At 42.1% G+C, this 25,302-nt stretch overlaps 2 protein-coding genes across 2 annotated transcripts; one reads left to right on the top strand and one right to left on the bottom strand.

The window, feature by feature from the left end:
• LOC121557680 (FAS-associated death domain protein-like) lies at positions 1-1,665 on the top strand. Its single transcript, XM_041871184.2, has 2 exons — positions 1-334; positions 804-1,665. Exons 1-2 carry the CDS (start codon positions 40-42, stop codon positions 1,091-1,093), a joined length of 585 nt encoding a protein of 194 aa, XP_041727118.1. The 5' UTR covers positions 1-39; the 3' UTR covers positions 1,094-1,665.
• Positions 1,666-1,929: 264 nt separating this feature from the next.
• LOC121557685 (low choriolytic enzyme-like) lies at positions 1,930-25,105 on the bottom strand. Its single transcript, XM_041871188.2, has 10 exons — positions 25,070-25,105; positions 24,871-24,961; positions 8,284-8,290; positions 8,095-8,169; positions 7,864-8,010; positions 7,642-7,759; positions 6,747-6,925; positions 2,606-2,687; positions 2,301-2,425; positions 1,930-2,089 (listed from the first exon to the last, which is right to left on the bottom strand). Coding segments are annotated over exons 2-10 (813 nt in total). The 5' UTR covers positions 24,949-24,961; positions 25,070-25,105; the 3' UTR covers positions 1,930-2,087.
• Between the last annotated feature and the right edge of the window lie 197 nt (positions 25,106-25,302).

Here is a 25,302-nt window from a genome sequence, read left to right as displayed (position 1 = left end):
GCGTATGTGTTGGTAGTTCCTTGGTACACTACAGCCAAGATGAGCGCGTTTAACAGCGTTTTGCTGAAGATTTCAGGTGAACTTGTTGTTGATCAATTGGAGAAAATGAAGTTCCTTTGTCTCAAAGAAATAGGAAAAAATCGTCTCGAGAAGATTACCAGTGGCTTTCAACTTTTCACGGTCCTAATGGAAAGAAATAAACTTGGACCTGAGAACACAGTATTTCTAGTTTCGCTTTTGACAGACATTGGTCGCATAGATCTTGCGGACAAAATTACCAACTGTGAAAGTCAGTATGCTGGGTCACCGAATTATCTTCCTAACGATGAGCAAGGTAAATTAAGTGGTTATCCCCACTCCTGAATATTGATGGCAAAATGTTGACATACCATAGTATAGGCCATTTTTGGGGGGGGGGCTGTGACGCCTGTTTCAACAGTTAAAGGGGAGGTGTTGCTTAGTCATTCTACAGAGGGAAGTGCCCTATGTTTTGTTGAATGTATGTAAGAATGTATCAGAGATCATCGCTTCATGTTATTTGGGGAACCCTGTCACAACTGCTATGAAAGATATTAGGCTACATTGTCACTATCTTCCTGACATGATTGCTATCTTTCTGACATGATCTCCCATACAGTAAATATTTGCCAATGTAAATATAATATTTCCTCTGAGGGAAAATATAAAACATGAAATCCAACTGTATGCCTCACAGAATGTATAGCCTACTGTATATAGTGCAGTGTGTTGGAAATATGACTTTTGTAGGGGACTTATTTACATTCCATCTTCTCTTTTCCCAGCAAAACTTGACATTGCAACGAAAGTGATCATTGACAACCTTGGAAGGAAGTGGCGAGCATATGGCCGTAAACTTGGCCTGCCAGAGGCCAAACTGGACCATATCTCACAGAAGCACCCTAATGACCTGGAGGAGCAAGTGGTGGAGCTTTTGAAGGAATGGCGGAAAATGCACAAAGCTGAGGCCAAAACAGACACTTTGATAAAGGCCCTTCGTTCCTGTGATCAGAACTACACTGCTGATCTGATACAGACAGAACTTGAAAAACTTAAAGCCAATGGTGGACAGTGAAAGTGTGACGATCATCTTTTCTTAGGCCTTTGTTATTTTGTTGTTTACTCAATGGATTATTTATTCATTGCTTTCACAATGAGTTTGGTGCTTTTATAAGATTCAGTAAATCACCACACTTTGTTGGCAATATTGGTATACCAGTATACTCATGGACCAGTATAATTTTATGGAGAGTAGCCCAGTGCACTCTGGGTACATACATTCCTACTACGTACTGTAAAGGAATTTGGGAGAAACTTTATTGAACTATGGATATTATAAAATTGTATAGATAATGTGCATTCAAATTTGATATTGATGTATCCACTGTTGAGATTAGTTAAACTTTGTTCAAAATAAGTCTGTTTCCCTCAAGCTGGTAAAAATACATTTCTAATGATTTAATGTTGAAGTAAACACAAAAAGGATTTGTTTATGATTGTAGTCATGCCATTCCAAATTCAACAAAACCCACAAATGTTTGTTTGGGGTTACTGTCAAGATGTTCCATAGAGGCTCTGTCGTAGCTGGCCGTGACCGGGAGACCTGTGGGGCGGCGCACAATTGGCCCAGCGTCATCCAGGGTAGGGGAGGGAATGGCCGGCAGGGATGTAGCTCAGTTGGTAGAGCATGGCGTTTGCAACGCCAGGGTTGTGGGTTCGATTCCCACGGGGGGCCAGTATGAAAAATAAAAATAATATATGCACTCACTAACTGTAAATCGCTCTGGATAAGAGCGTCTGCTAAATGACAAAACATTTTTTTTAAATTAAAATTGCTGTAATACTTGTTCAAAGCATTAGAATACTTATGTTGGGTAAAGCATGTTGTATGGACACAGATTAAGCTTTTGATTTCAGTTGATCATATATTTATTGTGATTATTAGAGGTTGCAGCCTTGATGTTTTGAGGCAAATTACATTCTAATAGTTCTACCACTAGAGGTCACTCTACTCCTTCAGCGGAATGATCTTGAGTCCATCGGAAGTGAGACCACAGGTATCCAACTGTTTCTATTGGGGAGAGAAAATGTGTGATTATTTAATCCTACACATAAAGCTATGTCCATTGTGATATATTCTCCCACCCTCAATGTCACAGTTCTCACAGTTATTAAGCTCTAGATATATTACAGCTATATTAGCTCTTGGGAAGAGCAGCCTTGGCCTAGATTGAATCATCCAAACCCAAGTACTGTAAATTGTTCAGTGTGGCAGTACTCACAGCAGCCATACAGCCTGTTCAGCCTGTCGATGTCGTTCTTGCTCATCTGAGTGGCTTCGCCGAAAGACACGTTACTGTCTGGGAAAGGCACCATGGTGGGGCGGTTGTTCTTGGAGAAGGCGTACCTGTAACCACACCAAATCACAATACATCAATATTCAGGTCTACTCAACAATGTCACTAATGAAGTATAGCTTGGCCTGAATGAAAGCTCACTGAGGAATGGATGGAGTAATAGCACTTACAATACAATAAGGGTCCACTCCAGAAATATTTGTAATGATTATAAAGACATCATAGCTGACCTGTGGTACTGCATGACAGAGTTGTAGTCATAGGAAGTACCCTGGTTCAGGGTGGCGATCTTGTCGAATGCGTACTTATACTCTGGAAAACATAAGACAAAATGTTCACAGAGTTGATAGGCTGTGTTTCAATCTACTTCATGAGCAAGGTCAGTAAGGGGATTCGATTAAGATGGCCCGGGTGCAAAGTGATTGCATTCATTTTGGAAACGGGCTGCCTCCGCTCTGGCCAACAGCGAATTGGGCGCAAATCAAAAGTGAAGTATGTTAAGCATGTGGAGTAATGTAGGATTCTGTGTTTTAACATGCAAATGTGATTGCTTTTGGTACAAACGTTTTGGGCTTTATTCAGTCCATATTGCGGAAGTTCAGCATTACAGCATAATTGAAATGTAAAGGCAATATTCCTGTGTTAGCGGAGACTGGATTCATGGTAAACGCTGCATATGTCGGCTCAATCGGAAATGACCTTGACATTTCTATCATGCAATCTATAGTGCTTCATCTATACAGATTGAATAGACCCCAAGATCTGCATTCCCAATGAAAACTAGTTTGACAATTCAAACATATATTTTATGGAAAAGAGATGGAAAAGAGATGCAGATTATGGTTCGATTTCAGCAGGGCACGCCTCCCCACAGATTATCCATTATATTGACCAGATAGGCTACTCCATTGGCCACTCTAGCTAGGCTAGGGGTTACGGTTAAGTTTAGGAGTTAGATTAAAGGGTTAAGGTTAAGAAAAGGGTTAGCTGAAAGGGTTAAGGTTAGGGGAAGGGTTAGCTAACATGCTAAGTAGTTGCAAATTAGCTAAAAATAAGTAAGTAGTTGAAAAGGTGCTAATTAGCTAAAATGCTAAAGTTGTTCGTGATGAGATTCAAACACGCAACCTTTGGGTTGCTAGACATTCGCGTTATACACCCTCCTTTCTTTTTGCCTTAAGTAACCTTCTGTCTTATGTAACCATACCAAACATAACATATCATACTAATGTGAGTGTCCCGGATTTACATTTACTATGTTATGTCTAGTGTATGAGACCAGGCTGCCATTCTAGCCAATGAGACGGCAGATACAAGTGTGACAACAGGGACAACTCTGATATAAAGGGTTTTTTCTCAAAGTTGCCGGGATGTCATGTGTCCTATTTATATCATTACACTAGTAACAACCTAAGCATTACAAAACTTATATTTGATCAAATAAGCCAATCCATTTTTAGTTAACCAAATTTGCCACTCTCTCATTGACCTCCATACAAAAACAGCAGTGGTTCCCAACCTGGGGTCCGCGCCCACCTTAGGGGGGCGCCAGAATTCACGGGGGGGAGGGGGGGGGGGCGCGTGATCTCATTTGCTTTGGGGTCAAACATGCATAAAATTTTCCACTATAATTTAATTGTAAAATTAATACATTTTTAAATGTTATTAAAAATCATATGTTTGCAATGCCAAGGCCAATCTAAAAAATAACAATAATGACAGAGAAACGTAAAAGCGGTAATTCCCCGGAAAAAAAGTGTGCACATCAATGACCCGCACTCAATCCGTTTCAGCTAGCAGCTTGTTTTTCCTGCAGTCAGAGCATCACTATTTTATGAATAAAAGAACATTGTAGAGAGGCTGTGTGGCCCACAGGTGGTGGATACAGTGAGAACCGTCCCACTCTCTGACAACACTGTCAAAGACAGAATTTATAAAATGGCTGGAGATTGTTAAAACCAGCTGCACGAGAAGCTTAGGAATGTTCCCTTCAGTTGGATGAAACAACAACAGTGTCAGTCGAATCCGTGCAAAATATTGATGGTGATGACTTGAAACAAGACATTCTTATGTCTACCAATCTAGCCACAACAACAACAGGCCAATATATTTTTATAGCTATGGACTCATATCTCTCGTCCAACAATCTGACCAACGAGAATATTGTTGCATGCTGCACTGATGGGGCTGCAGCGTTGATGGGCAAAAACAAGGGATTTAACAGCCGATTGAAGGAAAAAGCCACGGGGTGCGCAATTTTCCACTGCATGCTACATCGCCAAGCATTGGCCAGTAAAACACTTTCGGAAGACCTTAGTAACACCCTGGCAACTGTTGTTAAAGTTGTCAACTTTATTAAGGCTCGCCCTACTAACAAGAGACTGTTTGCCCAGCTGTGTGAGGATGAAGCGCATCAAACACTGCTGTTACACACAGAGGTACGCTGGTTGTCACGTGGACAAGTGCTTGTGCGTTTTATGGTACTGCATGAAAAAATTAAGGAATTCTTGCAAGATCACAATCGACGACTGTGCGAACAGCTGACTGATGCGTTTTAGATCAAAAAGGCATACCTAGCGGATACATTCACTCTCTACAATGAGACAAACAAGCGGATGCAGGGTCCTGAATCAAACGTCATGCAGTGCAAAGACTCTCCCGAGCTTTTGTGCGGAAACTGGAGTACAGAGTTGGAAAAATGTCAAAAGGGGAGCTACAACAGTCTCCACTGCTGATGAAACAGTCTGGTGGCACTGTGCCTGCGTCTTTACGCACTGAGTTTACCAGGAACATGAACATGCTTCGGGAGGAAATTAAATCCCGTTTTGCCGATGTTGACGAATACTTATCAAAGGAATCGTGGGTGATGGAGCCTTATATTTGCAGTCTCGAGGATGTGGAATACCTCGGCTGTGAAGATGAGCTTGCTGTCCTTCAAGCCGATTCTATGTCAAATAAATATTTCCACGAGAACGGATACAAAATGTTTTGGATTGTCAAAGGACACGCTGTTGCACCCAGACTGGCCAAACACGCAGCTACAAGGGTTATTCTACCATTCAGCACTACATACCTGTCTGTGACGGCCTTCAGCGCGCTTGTAACAATAAAAACAAATGCCCTTAACAGGCTCGATGTCCACCAGGACTTTAGGCTGGCTGTCACTAGCATCACACCTGACATCCCATCCCTGGTCAGAGGTATGCAGGCCCAAGGTGGCCATTCGTTTTTTAAGGAAGGAACAAGTTATTGATTGTAACGTACTGTTTGTTATTGTTACTTATTGTTATTTTTATAACACATACATTATAGCTGTGTCAAAACCAGTGTTCACATGATGTGCATGTGTGTATGCAACAAACTGCCCCGTTTCAGTTAATTGGTCTGAGGGAGATCTAGGACAGAGCTATATAGGATTGGTCTGAGGGAGATCTAGGACAGAGCTATATAGGATTGGTCTGAGGGAGATCTAGGACAGCGCTATATAGGATTGGTCTGAGGGAGATCTAGGACAGAGCTATATAGGATTGGTCTGAGGGAGATCTAGGACAGAGCTATATAGGATTGGTCTGAGGAGATCTAGGACAGCGCTATATAGGATTGGTCTGAGGGAGATCTAGGACAGCGCTATATAGGATTGGTCTGAGGGAGATCTAGGACAGAGCTATATAGATTGGTCTGAGGGAGATCTAGGACAGAGCTATATAGGATTGGTCTGAGGGAGATCTAGGACAGAGCTATAAGGATTGGTCTGAGGAGATCTAGGACAGAGCTATATAGGATTGGTCTGAGGAGATCTAGGACAGCGCTATAGGATTGGTCTGAGGGAGATCTAGGACAGAGCTATATAGGATTGGTCTGAGGGAGATCTAGGACAGAGCTATATAGGTGCTGTTAATCACTTATTACGCTGATAATGAATCATTATTATTATTTTGGTAACAATGTGTGTGTATAGGCCTACAGTTGATTATACACAAAGATAACCAGGGCAAACCAAAGAGAAAAGGAAATAAAAACTATAATTGATGTACATTTTTGCCAATAAAGATTTGGAATGAATCACTTTATTATATTTTTTTTGGGGGGCTCAGCTTTTCTTAGATACAAGTAGGGGGGGGCTCCAAAGAAAAAAGGTTGGGAACTACTGATCTATAGGCCTCAAGTGTGGAGTCTATAGATTACACTAACGTTACAGCTGGACAAACAAAAAGTAAAAGCAGGCGTGCTGACAAGTTATATGCAACCCCAAAGAAGTCACACATTTAAAAACCCAGTGTCTATTGTTAGAATTATCAGTGAGATAGAGGCACTCCATTTCTTATCATTAGAAATTAATGTCAGTGAAAGGGAAACAGGATAAAGGTATCAAACCATCAATGATGTTCTCCCAGGCGACACGGATGTGGTTGTCACGGTCGCTGCGGGTCTGCTCATGGTTAAAGCCCAGGGCGTGGAGGAGCTCATGCTGGACGGTGCTGTGGTACAGGCAGCCCTGACGGGCCAGAGACACAGTCTGGGCATTACCCTGACGGCCAACATAAGAGTAGCACCTGGGAAGAAGAGCAGAGGAGGGTCAAGGTGCACCAATCCAAGGCCAGAAATAGGGCCTACCCTAATCATCTAATTCATTGTAAGTGTTTTAGGAAACCTCAGGATAATGGATTATGATCCTCAAAGGGAAATTCAATTAACTATGTGTTGATGTGACATAATTGTTTAATGATGTTATTGAAATACTAGAGCTGAGGATATAGGGCAGCGGAGGATCAAGGCGGAACATTAAATCCAATGGCAGAAAATATCCTAATGATGTATGTAGTCAGTTCAGTAATGCTGTGTTCATAACCAAGTGGGAGGTGGTAATTTACCAGTTGTGAAGTCATGAATACCAGTTGGATGCATTTACAGGCTTTGAACTCGTTGAGAAACGCTGATTGGCTAATGGCCAACAACTTGTGTAAACCATAAACTAAAAGTACAGCTATCATGCTTGTAAACTAATTATAGTGTTCAAAAACCATATTAATAGATGGCTGTTTATAAATAATGTTTTGTCGTCTCCACTTCCCACTTTGTTACGAACGCAGCATAAGGTTCAGAAAACTTCAGGCTAATGAAAGATAAAGGTAAATCATGAAGGATAAAGGAAGCGGGCAGGTTTGCAAAAACAATTATTGTATGGATGATCCTCAATGGGAAATTCAATAAACTATGTGTTGATGTAATATTCTAATTGTTTAATTATGTTATTTATATTCAGGCTCACCCGCTGCGATTCTCAATGCTGAGATAGTCCCTCTCATTCTGGCGCTGGAAGAAGCGGATGCAGGTAGTTTCGGCAAAGGAGTCAAGACCACGCTGAATGATGGCTACTTCGCGAGATGCTGTTGTGGAGATCAAATTAAGAACAAGAGATAGTCAAATTATTGTATCGCTTGTACAATATCTCAACATATGAAATTAAATGTACACGAAAGTGAACACTTACAGAAGTGGTTGGCAATGACATAGGGCACCCAGATTCTTCCATCACTGTACTTTTGCCACATACACCCGCGGCCGGTGCAGGGGTCAGCGTTCTTCTCAGAGGGCATGGCAATGTCTCCCATCAGAGTAGGCTCATCAGCTTCGGGGGCTTGAGAATAGAACACGTAGAACAGGTTACTCTAGTCATAAAATGCTCTTTAATCCTTGAGCATTGAACATAGTGCCAACTTACTGAGATCGCTGTTGGCTCTGGCCAGCAGCTCACCAACAGAGAGCTCAGCAGAAGTGTCTTCCTCAGCAACATTCTCTGTAAGAAGAACATTGGATCTATTAAATCTGCAAAATCATGACATGACATTGTTCATATTTTTCATATGGTGGGAAATGTGTGATAATGCCAAAATAGTTTTTTTCTTCTCACCTTTAGACTTCGGGGGACAACGTGACATAAGACAGACAATGACAAAGTAGAATACATATGAAATGAATGTAAAGTATATGAACACATTACATTAATATATTTATTGTGCAAAAATTACAAAATACCCTAAAGACCAACATATCAAAATAAATGACAACATACGTTTGCAAAGTATTGCATTCAATTAAAATACATGTATTTTAGCAAGTAGCCCTGTTAACAACGTTGTCAGTAATTGTTACAGAAATGCTTTACTTGCTATGACTGTGATTGAGTTTTTTATCTATCTTAGTTGAATGCACTACCTGTAAGTCGCTCTGCATAAGAGCGTCTGCTAAATGACCCAAATGTAAATGTAAAATCTTTATTGGCCTTGTTTCAGGGCAAAGCTCATTAGAATAATAATAGGCATGCTTTGCAAGTGTTCATTTCTACATTTACATAAAAATGTTGGCCATTTAACAGACTCTCTTATCACACAATATAGTGCCATCCCAGCAAACCAAAACTGGTTCTGTGAAAGTTCCCAGAACATTTGTTAGGTCTCGGCAAATGTTCTCATAACACAAAAACTGTCCAGTTGTGCTGATGATTATAGAATGTTTGTATAACATGATGTTGCGTGAACGTTCCTAGAACACATTTAGTCTGTTCTTTAAAGTTTCCCAGAATGTTTTATTAGGTTGTGGGAACAGTCTGGTGAGAAGATTGTGGAAACATCACAAAATATATGTTCCCAATAAAGACTGTCCAGTTGTGTGGATAATTCTACAATGTTTATTTTAAAAAAACATCAATTTGATGTAGCAAGAACGTTCCCAGAACACATTTAGTCTGTTATTTAAAGGTTCCCAAAATGTTTCTTTAGGTTGTGGGAACATTATGGGGATATGACAAGAGATAGGTTCCCAAAACACTAAAACTGTGCAGTTGTGCTGACATTCAGATAATGTTTATATCAGGGTGCACAAAACAGTCCTTTGATGTTGCAAGCATGTTGACAGAACAGCCTTTCTGAGTTCTTTAAAGATTTCCTGAACATTTAATTTGGTTGTGGGAACAATGTGGGTACATTACAAAATATACTCAGTTGTGATGACATTCATACAATGTTTAAGTTAGATTGCACAGGACATTCCTATAATGTTGTAAGAATGTTGACAAAACACCTGGTTTAAAGGTTCTTAGAACATTTAATTAAGTTATGGGAGTTGTCTAGGATGTTGCAAGAATATTCAAACTTTACGCATTCTGACCAGCAAAATAAAGTTATGAACCCGTTTGAACCCCAAAAATGGAACGATTTATATAATTATTTTCTGTTTCTTCACCAATCAGTGTGGCTAGAGGAGCTTGCTGTAGCGTGCAAGCTATAGTTGTTTACATGCATTGGACAGACAAGTGTAGGGCGTGAGATGCAACTGAAATTTTGCAGGTGGGGAGAGAGCAAGAGGGTGGAGGAGGAGGCTTGGCTTGGCTTGAAGTGCTGGGCATCTTGTTATGACAAGCATTATCTGAATTTGGCCCACATAATTATACCTACGGAGGAGCTGCTTCTATGAAGAAACTTTGAATATCTTTGAACTTCCGAGAGTTGGCTTAACGTTGGACCAGCGCTAACAAGGTTGTGTGTGCAGAGCGGGACCAGAATTAAAATAAAAAGGTCTTACTTTTTTGTAGTTAATAAATCCAATGTGAAACATGATAACTATAGTTTCCTTAACTAGCATTGAAAAAGTAAATCCATTCTTCTCTAATTAAAAACCTCTCAAATATCTGAATCACGTTTGTAACGTCAGTAGGCTACAGTAGCCTATACTTCGGAGGGGGAGGGATAGCAAAGATTTTCAGCTGGCAGGCAGACACTGGAATAAGTTTATGAGTGACTGAGTGAGGGCTTTGTATAGGTGCTTTGTTGCATTTTTTGTGGGACTGGAATATAAAATAACGCTATTAACCGGTTCCCATGCTTTTAAAATAACGGTCCTGTTCTGCAACAGTATAGATCACTTTCATTCCTGGTTATGATTCTGTTCCTCTGAAAATGTCGTTCTGTTACAGTTTTCTGTTCTGTTCCCTGAACCGGTTCCAACCCCTGGTTAGAAGATTAGTGTACATATAATTATAATAGGGAGAATAGTGTACACTAGTAGGATATAGTGGTCCTCTGTCTCCTGCGCTGGAATTCCCCCCATTGTCTGCTAAATGGCATTTATCCCTCATCTATTGCCTGCACTAACCATGGAACTGTGTGATGACAAGGCCAAGTATTGCACCATGCGTAGGGTTCAAACTGTTACGGCTTGGTCTACACTCCACTCCAAAACGATTTAATTAGACATCATGCCTGAAGGGAACTAACAGTAAATTGGCAGTTGAATATGTGTGGTTAGGCCTACTGACGGTCAATATTGATAGTGGCTAATATTTTACATGATAGAAATAGGAAACAGAGAAATTTGGGGTAACCTAAAATTAAGACATTCGAGAGTGCCCATACCTACAATAAAAATTCTGCATAATGGCATTTCAAAAACTTTACTGTGGGAAAGTTGGTATGTTTTTTTATTTAATTTACTATTTAATTTTGTATTATTGAATATTAAAACATACAATCTACTTGCAGTGAAGCCGCTCAACATTTACATTACATTCACACGTCTCCCGAGTGGCGCAGTGGTCTAAGGCACTGCATCGCAGTGCTAGCTGTGCCACTAGAGATCCTGGTTCGAATCCAGGCTCTGTCGTAGCCGGCTGCGACCGGGAGACCCATGGGGCGGCGCGCAATTGGCCCAGGGTATGGGAGGGAATGGCTGTTTGCAACGCCAGGGTTGTGGGTTTGATTCCCACGGGGGGCCAGTATGAAATAAATTACAAAAAAAGTATTATAATAATGTATGCACTCACTAACTATAAGAGTGTCTGCTAAATGACGTAAATGTAATTCAGTCATCTAACAGACTCCTATCCAGAGCGACCCACAGAAGCAACCAGGGTCAATGCCCTGCTCAAGGGCATGTCAATAGATCTCCCACAAGGTCAAAAACGGGGACCCGAACCAGCGACCTATCAGTCACTGGCCCAAACTGTCAGGCCACCAACCCTCCAAGATCCCCCCCGCTGTTCCCCGAGAGCTGCCACTCAAGCAGTCTTGAATCTTGCGTTGTTTTATATATCAACTCATACACCAAAAAATAAGCGTTTGGTGTTCGCCAATAGGCATTTGGGAGACTACCCAAGCATATGGAAGAAGGTACTCTGGTCAGATGAGACTGAAATTGAGCTTTTTGGCCATCAAGGAAAACGCTATGTTTGGCGCAAACCCAACACCTCTCATCACCCTGAGAACACCATCCCCCCCAGTGAAGCATGGTGGTGCAGCATCATGCTGTGGGGATGTTTTACACCGGCAGGGACTGGGAAACTGGTCAGAATTGAAGGAATGATGGATGGTGCTAAATACAGGGAAATTCTTGAAGCAACACTTGAGTGGTTTAAGGGGAAACATTTAAATGTCTTGGAATGGCCTAGTCAAAGCCCAGACCTCAATCCAATTGAGAATCTGTGGTATGACTTAAAGATTGCTGTACACCAGCAGAACCCATCCAACTTGAAGGAGCTGGAGCAGTTTTGCCTTGAAGAATGGGCAAAAATCCAAGTGGCTAGATGTGCCAAGCTTATAGAGACATACCCCAAGAGACTGGGTGAATAGTTATGCACGCTCAAGTTCAGTTTTGTCTTATTTCTTGTTTGTTTCACAATAAAAAATATTTTGCATCTTCAAAGTGGTAGGCATGTTGTGTAAACAATTTAAATTCCAGGTTGTAAGGCAACAAAATAGGAAAAATGCCAAGGGTGGTGAAATATTTTCCAAGCCACTGTAGATATGTACATGTGCATATATACAGTGGGGAAAAAAGTATTTAGTCAGCCACCAATTGTGCATGTTCTCCCACTTAAAAAGATGAGAGAGGCCTGTAATTTTCATCATAGGTACACGTCAACTATGACAGACAAAATGAGAATTTTCTTCTCCAGAAAATCACATTGTAGGATTTTTAATGAATGTATTTGCAAATTATGGTGGAAAATAAGTATTTGGTCAATAACAAAAGTTTCTCAATACTTTGTTATATACCCTTTGTTGGCAATCTTTTTAAGTGGGAGAACTTGCACAATTGGTGGCTGACTTAAATACTTTTTCCCCCACTGTAGGTAGGGATAAAGTGACTAGGCAATAGGATAGATAATAAACAGCAACAGCAGCGTATGTGAAAATATGTCAAAGAGTTCGTGCAAAAAGGGTAAATGCAGATAGTTAAATAATAGCTATCGGACTAACTATTCAGCAGTCTTATGGCTTGGGAGTAGAAGCTGTTCAGGGTCCTGTTGGTTCCAGACTTGGTTTATTGGTACCATTTGCCATGCAAGCTATCGGTCCTCTGTAGCTCAGCTGGTAGAGCACGGCGCTTGTAACGCCAAGGTAGTGGGTTCGATCCCCGGGACCACCCATACACAAAAATGTATGCACGCATGACTGTAAGTCGCTTTGGATAAAAGCGTCTGCTAAATGGTATATTATATTATGCAGTAGTTTGGCATCTTTAACCATGTTTAGGACCTTTTTCTGACACCGCCTGGTATAGAGTTCCTGGATGGCAGAGAGCTCAGGCCCAGTGATGTACTGGGCCGTACGCACTACCCTCTGTAGCGCTTGTGGTCAGCTGCCAAGCAGTTAACATACCAAGCAGTGATGCAGCCAGTCAAGATTATTTTATATATTTTTTTACATTTTAGTCATTTTAGCAGACGCTCTTATCCAGAGCGACTTACAGTTAGTGAGTGCATACATTCTTTTTGTATTTTGTATATTTTTTTCATACTGTGGCGTTGCAAACGCCATGCTCTACCAACTGAGCTACATCCCCTGCCGGCCATTCCCTCCCGTGCCGACGACGCTGGGCCAATTGTGCGCCGCCCCATGGGTCTCCCGGTCGCGGCCGGCTACGACAGAGCCTGGATTCGAACCAGGATCTCTAGTGGCACAGTTAGCACTGCGATTGAGCCACTCGGGAGCTGCTCTCAATGGTGCAGCTGTATAACTTTTTGAGGATCTGAGGGCCCTTGCCAAATCTTTTCAGCCTCCTGAGGGGGAAGAAGCGTTGTCGTGCCCTCTTCACGACTGTGTTGGTGTGTGTGGACCATGATAATTCATTAGTGATGTGGACACCGAGGAACTTGACGAAGCTCTCAACCTGCTCCACTACAGCCCTGTTGATTGGATGGGGGCATGCTCAGCCCTCCGTTTCCTGGAAGTCCACGATCAGCTCCTTTGTCTTGTATTGCTGACGTTGAGGAAGAGGTTGTTGTCCTGGCACCACACTGCCAGGTCTCTGACATCCTCTCTGTAGGCCGTCTCATCATCGTCGGTGATCAGGCCTACCACCGTCACATCGTCTGCAAACTTAATGATGGTGTTGGAGTCGTGTGCGGCCCGGCAGTCATGGGTGAACAGGGAGTATAGGAGGGGACTAAGCACGCACCCCTGAGGGGCCCCCGTTTCGAGGGTCAGCGTGGCGGATGTGTTGTTGCCTAGCCTCACCGCCTGGGGGCAGCCCATCAGGAAGTCCAGGGTCCAGTTGCAGAGGGAGGTGTTTAATCCCAGGGTCCTTAGCTTAGTGATGAGCTTGGACGGCAATATGGTGTTGAACGCTGAGCTGTGGTCAATGACATTCCCACAATGTTCCACAATTTTCCAAATAAATCTGTTTTTATGACGTTCATAGCATATTTGTTTTAAGTTTAAACCCTTTGACACGTACAAACAAATGGGTGTGATCATTCTACAGTGGTCCCTGCAGCGTACGCTCAAGCCGGTGTGATTAGAATACTTATTTAGAATGTCCAGTTAGAATTGATGCAACAGTCAGTGTTTGAGCTGGCCACAGTTTTTTCACAGAAAATGTTTGCACAAACACAGTCCTTACAAAGTTATGTCCTGAATGTGACCAGTTTATTTTTGGATGCAATGTTCAGACATTCACAGAAGTAGCGATAGCATAACACAATCGTCCAAACCGGAAAATGTAGGCTACATTAGTCCTAGTGCTAACTGAGGAAAGATTTAGCTAACTCTCGGCTGACAGAAACCACAATATGAATTAGCTAATAGCAATTTCTAGTTACAATTCATCACATCACGGATGAGCTCACCATTGATTGTCATTTTTTAGTAAAACACTTTCTAAAAATCAAAAGTAATCCAACAATAGGTAGTTTGTGTGCGCCACCATGTTTCTTTTTTTCCGTCAACCAAAGATAAGAAGAGGAGACAAGATGAGTTGCACTGTTTGCAGTATGCACCTTTGGTCTGACGGACGTTTAGTAGACACACAGAATGCATTGTATAATGTCGACAAACATGGCACCACACATAGCTGGCAAATAGCTTAGCATTAGCTCAACATAATCAGTACAACCTTCAAAAAAGTATTTTACACACATCATAGGTGTCTATTACAATCTATGCAATGATCGGAATGCATGATTTGTCACCAGTACTTGAAAACATGTGAATAAAACTGCTACAGTAAAAATGACAACACAATATACAGAAAATAAGGCACTAACTTTGATAGGAACGCTCACATGTCCAAAGTTATTATTTGTAAGGAAAACAACAATGAAGGCAATGCGGCGCCAGCCAGAAAATATGCCAGGGGGAAATAGTTTGTGCAAGACTGCGCAAATGTCTGCATACTTGATCTGCGTAAACACTGGGGAAGTGCTTGGCCTCTCCTCGAAGAGAGAAGTTTGTCTGGCTCAGTAAAGCCTGAAACATAAATTGTCCACAACAGTGAAATGGGCTACTTCTATGTGAATTAATGAGGAGGTGGAACACACCTCAATTCAAACTGTTGTTAGAAAATAAAACTTGTTCGAAAATCATTTGAAATTGATAACTGGAAACATAGCCCATAGATAATTAGCAGGCAGCGTGTCTTGGTTTGAGGGCAGCGCGGGTTAACTGTCTTGTTGCGTAACAATCTCATTTTGGAACAGTGAGTACATTCTGAAATCACGTGCATAAAAAAACTCACGCTGGGGCGACCGTTAGAGATATTTGGAACTCACATGTGAAGAGGTTAACATAATATTCCATTGATGTTGATAAACAGTGCATTTCGGAAATAATTCAGACCCCTTTGTTATGTTACTACCTTATTCTAAAATGGATTAAATTACATGTTTTCCTCATCAATCTACACACAATACCCCCTAATGTCAAAGTGAAAACAGGTTTTTAGAAATTTCTGCAAATGTATAAAAATTTAAACAGAAATACCTTATGTACATAAGTATTCAGACCCTCTGCTAGAGACTCCAGAATTGAGCTCAGGTGTTTCCATTGATCATCCTTGAGAGGTTTCTACAACTTGATTGGAGTCCACCTGTGGTAAATTAAATTGATTGGACATGATTTGGAAAGGCACACACCTGTCTAAATAAGGTCCCAAAGTTGACAGTGCATATCAGAGCAAAAACCAAGCCATGCCAAATAAATTGTCCATAGAGCTCCGAGACAGACAGGGATTGTGTTGAGACACAGATCTGGGAAGGTACCAAAACATTACTGCAGCATTGAAGAACCTGATGGTCACTCTGACAGAGCTCCAGAGTTCCTCTGTGGAGATGGGAGACCTTTCCAGAATTACAACCATCTCTGCAGCATTCCACCAATCAGGCCTTTATGGTAAAGTGCCAAACGGAAGCCACTCCTCAGTAAAAGGCACATGACAACCCGTTAGTGGCAGCATCATACTGTGGGGATGTTTTTCAGCGGCAGACACCGGAAGACTAGTCAGGATCGGGGAAAGATGACTGGAGCAAAGTACAGAGAGATCCTTGATGAAAACCTGCTCCAGAGCGATAAGGATCTCAGACTGGGGCGAAGGTTCACCTTCCAACAGGACAACGACCCTAAGCACACAGCCAAGACAACGCGGGATGGGCTTCGGGACATGTCTCTGAATGTCCTTGAGTGGCCCAGCCAGAGCCCGGACATGAACCCGATCAAATATCTCTGGAGAGACCTGAAAATAGCTGTGCAGCGACACACCCCATCCAACATGACAGAGCTTGAGAGGATCTGCAGAGAAGAATGGGAGAAACTCCCCAAATACAGGTCATACCCAAGAACACTCAAGGCTGTAATCGTTGTCAAAGGTGCTTCAACAAAGTACTGAGTAAAGGGTTTGAATACTTATGTATATAAGGTATTTCTGTTTTTAATTTGTAATACATTTGCACAAAAAAAAAAAAAATTAAACCTGTTTTTTATGAGGATAAACATTTATTTAATCAATTTTAGAATAAGGCTTTAACGTAACAAAATGTTGAAAAAGTGAAGGGGTCTGAATACTTTCCGAATGCACTGTATATTTTACCTTCTCTTGGAGGTCCTCAGACATTTCAAGAACATTTAGAAAATGTAACATTTAAGTTTTACCACAACATTCTCAGCATGCAAATTTGTAGTTCCTTAAAGCAGATTGCAAAACATCCCCATTATGTTTCTCTCCAGATTGAATGGCTATTCACATTTGAGGACTGTGTCTTAGGTGATATAGAGACACATGGTATTTACGTTTCATTCATAGGACATTTGAATAGCATTTATGGTCAATTAAGAACACCATGTTTCCTTCTTAGCCTTATGTGGGTTTGAACCTGCAACATTGAGCTTTGCAGCCAGATCATTAACCCTTTGTGCCACCAGGAGATAGCTGTAGTAGTGCAGGGTATTTTCAGTCTAATATGGTCAATCAGGACACAGGACACCATTTCTGAGTTAGAAGGTTGCCACACCTATTTGGAGTCATTCCTGTCCTAGAGAGGAAATTCTTGTTTAGGGTTCCACCTCGAAGATTGACAGAGGCTGCTAATACATATTCAGGTATTGGGAGTGGGAACCTTGTGGTGATTTTCATGTGTAGCAGAGAAATAACAACAAATAGGGTACTGACTGACAGCTGTCAGTGTAACTTGGTAGCATGCTAACCTTAGCCAGCTATTGAAAGTTATGTGAGCACCATTTTAGTTAAGACAGGCTGTATTGTTAGTCAGGTGAAAATAATTATTTCAGATAAAGACTACCAGCCTACCTGTCAAGAGATGAGTCTCATCTAAGCTGTGCCTGTACGAGCTGTTGACATGTTGAGGGTTGACGTTTCTCTAACTCTTGCGTTTTGATAATTCCAGTAAAACCGTGTCGGATTCCAGATGTCATTAATATTTGGACATGCACACGGACATTATCAAAAAGCTATATATTCTTTGTTCTCTCTGTTATCATTTCAGTAAGCTAGCTAGGTACAGTGGGGAAAAAAAGTATTTAGTCAGCCACCAATTGTGCAGGTTCTCCCACTTAAAAAGATGAGAGAGGCCTGTAATTTTCATCATAGGTACACGTCAACTATGACAGACAAATTGAGAAAAAAAATCCAGAAAATCACATTGTAGGATTTTTAATGAATTTATTTGCAAATTATGGTGGAAAATAAGTATTTGGTCACCGACAAACAAGCAAGATTTCTGGCTCTCACAGTTCCACTCCTCTTTGCAGATCTTCTCCAAGTCATTAAGGTTTCGAGGCTGACGTTTGGCAACTCAAACCTTCAGCTCCCTCCACAGATTTTCTATGGGATTAAGGTCTGGAGACTGGCTAGGCCACTCCAGGACTTTAATGTGCTTCTTCTTGAGCCACTCCTTTGTTGCCTTGGCCATGTGTTTTGGGTCATTGTCATGCTGGAATACCCATCCACGACCCATTTTCAATGCCCTGGCTGAGGGAAGGAGGTTCTCAACCAAGATTTGACGGTACATGGCCCTGTCCATCGTCCCTTTGATGCGGTGAAGTTGTCCTGTCCCCTTAGCAGAAAAACACCCCCAAAGCATAATGTTTCCACCTCCATGTTTGACAGTGGGGATGGTGTTCTTGGGGTCATAGGCAGCATTCCTCCTCCTCCAAACACGGCAAGTTGAGTTGATGCCAAAGAGCTCGATTTTGGTCTCATCTGACAACAACACTTTTACCCAGTTCTCCTATGAATCATTCAGATGTTCATTGGCAAACTTCAGACGGGCCTGTATATGTGCTCTCTTGAGCAGGGGGACCTTTTCAGTCCTTCACGGCGTAGTGTGTTACCAATTGTTTTCTTGGTGACTATGGTCCCAGCTGCCTTGAGATCATTGACAAGATCCTCCTGTGTAGTTCTGGGCTGATTCCTCACCGTTCTCATGATCATTGCAACTCCACGAGGTGAGATCTTGCATGGAGCCCCAGGCCGAGGGAGATTGACAGTGCTTTTGTGTTTCTTCCATTTGCGAATAATCGCACCAACTGTTGTCACCTTCTCACCAAGCTGCTTGGCGATGGTTTTGTAGCCCATTCCAGCCTTGTGTAGGTCTACAATCTTGTCCCTGACATCCTTGGAGAGCTCTTTGGTCTTGGCCATGGTGGAGAGTTTATAATCTGATTGATTGATTGCTTCTGTGGACAGGTGTCTTTTATACAGGTAACAAGCTGAGATTAGGAGCACTCCCTTTAAGAGTGTGCTCCTAATCTCAGCTCGTTACCTGTATAAAAGACACCTGGGAGCCAGAAATCTTTCTGATTGAGAAGGGGTCAAATACTTATTTCCCTCATTAAAATGCAAATCTATTTATAACATTTTTGACATGTGTTTTTCTGGATTTTTTTGTTGTTATTCTGTCTCTCACTGTTCAAATAAACCTACCATTAAAATTATAGACTGATTATTTCTTTGTCAGTGGGCAAATGTACAAAATCCGCAGGGGATCAAATACTTTTTTCCCTCACTGTATATCAATGCAATATCTAAATTGCAGCCACGAATCCACCATATAACTAGAAAGAATATAAGCTCTGGTAATGTGAATAGCCTATTGAATGTTTTGCAGCGTGTATTGAAGCAATGGGCGGGTTCATTTTGAATGGCCCGATGCCCAGGTTAGGTGGAGATTTATCTTAGGATCAATGGAATGGTTGAAAATGAGCAAACCCTGCACACCCAGGGCACCGGGCCATGCAAATTAATTTGTCTAAAATGTTAGTGGTCAAAACAATTCATCTTGGGGGGCGGGGGGATCGGGGTTCTAAAATGCAATCATATCACACAATTTTACCATTTATAAAATGGTAATATATTTTTGGAACACAGACTACCTAAAAAATAAGTGAAACTTGACAAATTATCCAATGGACTGGACATCCTGGCGCCGATGAAGATGGCGGCCTTGCGACTAGCTCTTAGCAGTATTTAGTTTTTTTATGTATTATTTTTTACATTATTAGCTCAGAAAGTGTTTTGCATCATTACATACAGCCAGGAAAAACTATTGGATATCAGAGCGGCGGTAACTCACCAGCATTACGACCAGGAATACGGCTTTCCCGAAGCAGATCCTTTGTTTGCTCTCCCCAGGGCAACTGAACTGACTCCAGCGGCTGACACAAAACATTGCCGGCAGAGGAGAGGCACTCGGAGTGGCCTGCTGGTCCGACTTAGGAGGCGCGTACACCACCCACCGCTTCCAAGTATTCTACTCACTAATGTTCAATCTTTGGTTAACAAAGTCGACGAACTACGGTCAAGGATTTCTTTCCAGAGAGACATAAAGGCCTGTAACATACTCTGTTTCACGGAAACATGACTCTCTTGGGATATTCTGTCGGAATCGGTCCAGCCAGATGGGTTCTCAGTTCATCGCGCAGACAGGAATAAATATCTCTCCGGGAAGCAGAAGGGCGGAGGTGTGTGTTTCATGATTAACGACTTGTGGTGTAATTGTAGTAACATAGAGGAACTCGAGTCCTTCTGTTCACCCGACCTAGAATATCTCACAAGCAAATGTTGACCGTATTATCTCCCAAGATAATTTTATTTGGTTATAGTCACGGCCGTGTATATCCCACCTCAAGCCGATACCACGACGGCCCTCAAAGAACTTCACTGGACCTTATGCAAACTGGAAACCACATATCCTGAGGCTGCATTTATTGTAGCCGGGGATTTTAACAAAGCAAATTTGAGGACTAGGCTGCCGAAGTTCTATCAACATATCGACTGTTGTACTCGCGCTGCTAAAATCCTCGACCATTGCTATTCAAACTTCCGGGATGGTTATAAGGACCTTCCCCGCCCTCCTTTCGGCAAATCTGACCACGACTCCATTTTGCTTCTCCCTTCCTATAGGCAGAAACTCAAACAGGAAGTACCTATGCTAAGGACTATTCAACGCTGGTCTGACCAATCGGAATCCACACTTCAAGATTGTTTTGATCACGCAGACTGGGATATGTTCCGGGTAGCTTCCGAAAATAATTTAGACATATAGACTGAAACAGTGACTGAGTTTATCAGGAAGTGTATAGGTGATGTTGTGCCCACTGTGACTATTAAAACCTACCCTAACCAGAAACCGTGGATAGACGGCAGCATTCGCGCAAATCTGAAAGCGCGAACCACCGCATTCAACCATGGCAAGGTGACTGGGAATATGGCAGAATACAAACAGTGTAGCTACTCACTCCGCAAGGAAATTAAACTGGCAAAACATCAGTATAGAGACAAAGTGGAGTCGCAATTCAACGGCTCAGACACAAGACGTATGTGGCTGGGTCTACAGACAATCACGGACTACAAAAAGAAAACCAGCCACATCGCCGACACCGAAGTCTCGCTTCCAGACAAGCTAAACACCTTCTTCGCCCGCTTTGAGGATAACCCAGTGCCACTGACGAGGCCCTCTACCAAGGACTGTGGCCTCTCCTTCTCCATGGCCGATGTGATTAAGACATTTAAGCATGTTAACCCCCGCAAGGCTAACGGCCCAGACGGCATCCCTAGCCGCATCCTCAGAGCAAGCGCAGACCAGCTGGCTGGTGTGTTCATGGACATATTCAATCTCTCCCCTTCCCAGTCTGCTGTTCCCACATGCTTCAAGAGGGCCACCATTGTTCCTGTACCCAAGAAAGCAAAGGTAACTGTGGTCCTCTGTAGCTCAGCTGGTAGAGCACGGCGCTTGTAACGCCAAGGTAGTGGGTTTGATCCCCGGGACCACCCATACACAAAAATGTATGCACGCATGACTGTAAGTCGCTTTGGATAAAAGCGTCTGCTAAATGGCATATTATTTTTTATATTATAAATGACTATCGCCCTGTAGCACTCACCTCTGTCATCATGAAGTGCTTTGAGAGACTAGTCAAGGATCATATCACCTCTACTTTACCTGTCACCCTAGACCCACTTCAATTTGCTTACCGCCCCAATAGATCCACAGACGATGCAATTGCCATCACACTGCACACTGCCCTATCCCATCTGGACAAGAGGAATATCTACAGTGAGGGAAAAAAGTATTTGATCCCCTCCTGATGTTGTACGTTTGCCCACTGACAAATAAATGATCAGTCTATAATTTTAATGGTAGGTTTATTTGAACAGTGAGAGACAGAATAACAACAAAAAATTCCAGAAAAACGTATGTCAAAAATGTTAGAAATGTATTTGCATTTTATTGAGGGAAATAAGTATTTGACCCCCTCTCAATCAGAAAGATTTCTGGCTCCCAGGTGTCTTTTATACAGGTAACGAGCTGAGATTAGGAGCACACTCTTAAAGGGAGTGCTCCTAATCTCAGTTTGTTACCTGTATAAAAGACACCTGTCCACAGAAAGCAATCAATCAATCAGATTCCAAACTCTCCACCATGGCCAAGACCAAAGAGCTCTCCAAGGATGTCAGGGACAAGACTGTAGACCCTACACAAGGCTGGAATGGGCTACAAGACCATCGCCAAGCAGAAGTTGGTGCGATTATTCGCAAATGGAAGAAACACAAAATAACTGTCAATCTCCCTCGGCCTGGGGCTCCATGAAAGATCTCACCTCGTGGAGTTGCAATGATCATGAGAACGGTGAGAATCAGCCCAGAACTACACGGGGCGGATCTTGTCAATGATCTCAAGGCAGCTGGGACCATAGTCACCAAGAAAACAATTGGTAACACACTACGCCGTGAAGGACTGAAATCCTGCAGCGCCCGTAAGGTCCCCCTGCTCAAGAAAGCACATATACAGGCCTGTCAAGTTTGCCAATGAACATCTGAATGATTCATAGGAGAACTGGGTAAAAGTGTTGTGGTCAGATGAGACCAAAATCGAGCTCTTTGGCATCAACTCAACGTGTTTGGAGGAGGAGGAATGTTGCCTATGACCCCAAGAACACCATCCCCACCGTCAAACATGGAGGTGGAAACATTATGCTTTGGGGGTGTTTTTCTGCTAAGGGAACAGGACAACTTCACAGCATCAAAGGGACAATGGACATGTACCGTCAAATTTACATTTTAGTCATTTAGCAGACGCTCTTATGCAGAGCGACTTACAGTTAGTGAGTGCATACATTTTCATACTGGTCCCCCGTGGGAAACGAACCCACAACCTTGGCGTTGCAAACGCAATGCTCTACCAACTGAGCTACACGGGGCCCCAAATCTTGGATGAGAACCTCCTTCCTTCAGCCAGGGCATTGGAAATGGGACGTGGATGGGTATTCCAGCATGACAATGACCCAAAACACACGGCCAAGGCAACAAAGGAGTGGCTCAAGAAGAAGCACATTAAGGTCCTGGAGTGGCCTAGCCAGTCTCCAGACCTTAATCCCATAGAAAATCTGTGGAGGGAGCTGAAGGTTTGAGTTGCCAAACATCAGCCTCGAAACCTTAATCCCTCCTGAGATGTGTGCAAACCTTGTGGTCAACTACAAGAAACATCTGACCTCTGTGATTGCCAACAAGGGTTTTGCCACCAAGTACTAAGTCATGTTTTGCAGAGGGGTCAAATACTTATTTCCCTCATTAAAATGCAAATCAATTAATAAAAATTTTGACATGCGTTTTTCTGGATTTTCTTGTTGTTATTCTGTCTCTCACTGTTCAAATAAACCTACCATTAAAATTATAGACTGATCATGTCTTTGTCAGTGAGCAAAGCGTTACAAAATCAGCAGGGGATCAAATACTTTTTCCCTATTTCTTTCTATGCTTGTCCTAGGGGAGAGAAGAGCTGACAAATCAGAATTGAGGAGGTTTGTTACTGAGCCCCATGAGGAACACCTGATGCTGCGCTGACTTCTCTCTCCTGGATGCTGTCCAGCCCAAACTGTCCTGTTGTCTGTTTCACCGCCTCTTACCCCAAACAAGGCGCTTCAGAGGGTGATACACACAGCCGTGATACACACAGCCGAACGCACCATTGGGCGCACACAGCCTGCCCTCCAGGACATCTACAACACCAGGTGTCGCAGGAATGCCCCCCCAAGGTTACTTACTTTACCGGCTGCTCCCCCTATGGACATTCCCACCCCCTCAACAGACTTTTACTCTGCACCCACCCCAATGACATTCATCAATGCTGCAGTTGTTAATACAGTATGTATACAATATTATATATATTTTTACTTTGGTCAATGGTCATTTAGTCTGACTGCTGCTCCCCCTCTATGGTCAATGTCCACCCCAATGGTCATGTATTTATTAATCACTACAGTTGTTACTATGTATATAGTACTATTTCTATTTTTCTTATTACTATTTCATTGTTTTATTTCACTTAGTCCTGCATGTTGGAGCTCGGAGCTCTGAATCGGAAGATCTAGGATTGTACCCAATCCCAATATTAACTCTGTCTCCCTCTCTCTCTTTGTCTCTCTCTCCCCCACAGCCCACACACACAGGCACACAATAAAGTTTTTACATTATTGTTGTAATGATTCTCTTATTTGGTTACATATGTGTTAACTTCTTGTTACTTCTATTGTCAATTCTGTTGTTAATTCGTTTTTAATGTTACCAATTTGAAAAAAATAAAAATATGTGCAAATGTATTGCTTTTCTTACATTTAGATTTCAGGTAGAATTTCACTGTAAATGTACAGCATTATCCTGGCACCAGAGTTGCCAGCTTAATACTGTAATTTTGCTTTACAGTACTATTTTCCTTACTGTAAAACATTACAGCATCCCTGTAAATGTACAGCAAGGATGCTGTAAAATGTCTTTACAGTAAGGAAAATAGTACCGTAAAAAATATTGCTGTAAAGCAAAATTACAGTATTAAGCTGGCAACTGTGGTGGCAGTATAATGCTGTACATTTACAGGGAAAGGTTTTACAGTGTAGATAAAACCCTAAATAGAACTTAATGGGAATCTTAGCTAATGTTCTGTGAATGTTCCCGGTTTGTGGGGATCAGACTTCTGAAAGGAGGCCACAAAATTGTGAACCACTATAAAAATAAAAATAAATTTATAGAAAACTATTTTGTATTTTCAAAATACAAATTACAGCTCTCGAAAGTATTTTGTTATAAAAGACTTTGGATTGTAGTTCAGGCAAATGGAATATAAATTACAAAATACTCAAAGGTAATTGAAATTCTGTACGTATTTCAAATACAGTCAATATTATGGCATGGTAGCTCCGTATCCTGTGTCACTCACCTCAGTCAGTTCCTCAGCCCAGGCAGAGGACACCAGCATCAGGGCCAGGAGACCCACAGTGAACTTGAACACAAACATGGCAGCAAAAGGACTGTAGGATAAATACAACCACATAGGGGAAAATCATTAAAACCAGCCATGGTGTTAGTCATTGAAGCTCACACACATACAGTATGAATATTGAGCACAGTGCTATTACCTCAGAGCTCCGAGAAGGAATGGGTGAAATGGCAGTAGTTAGGTCGTTTTTATATTTTGGCCTCAGGCATACACGTAGATATAACGGATCCCCAAATAAGGAAATATGAGCACAAAAATATGCTGACAGTTCAGGACATTAGGTGGGAATTCTGCAGGAAATCCTTGAAACGGGTGTGAAACATGACATGTGTGAGGTGTGCATGTAAACTTTTTGTGTTCTTATGTTCGACC

Source organism: Coregonus clupeaformis, unplaced genomic scaffold (genome assembly GCF_020615455.1).
Source record: "Coregonus clupeaformis isolate EN_2021a unplaced genomic scaffold, ASM2061545v1 scaf0238, whole genome shotgun sequence".
Classification (NCBI taxonomy): Eukaryota; Metazoa; Chordata; class Actinopteri; order Salmoniformes; family Salmonidae; genus Coregonus; species Coregonus clupeaformis.
Note: the sequence above shows the minus strand (reverse complement) of the source record. Positions and strands in the feature narration are given on the sequence as shown.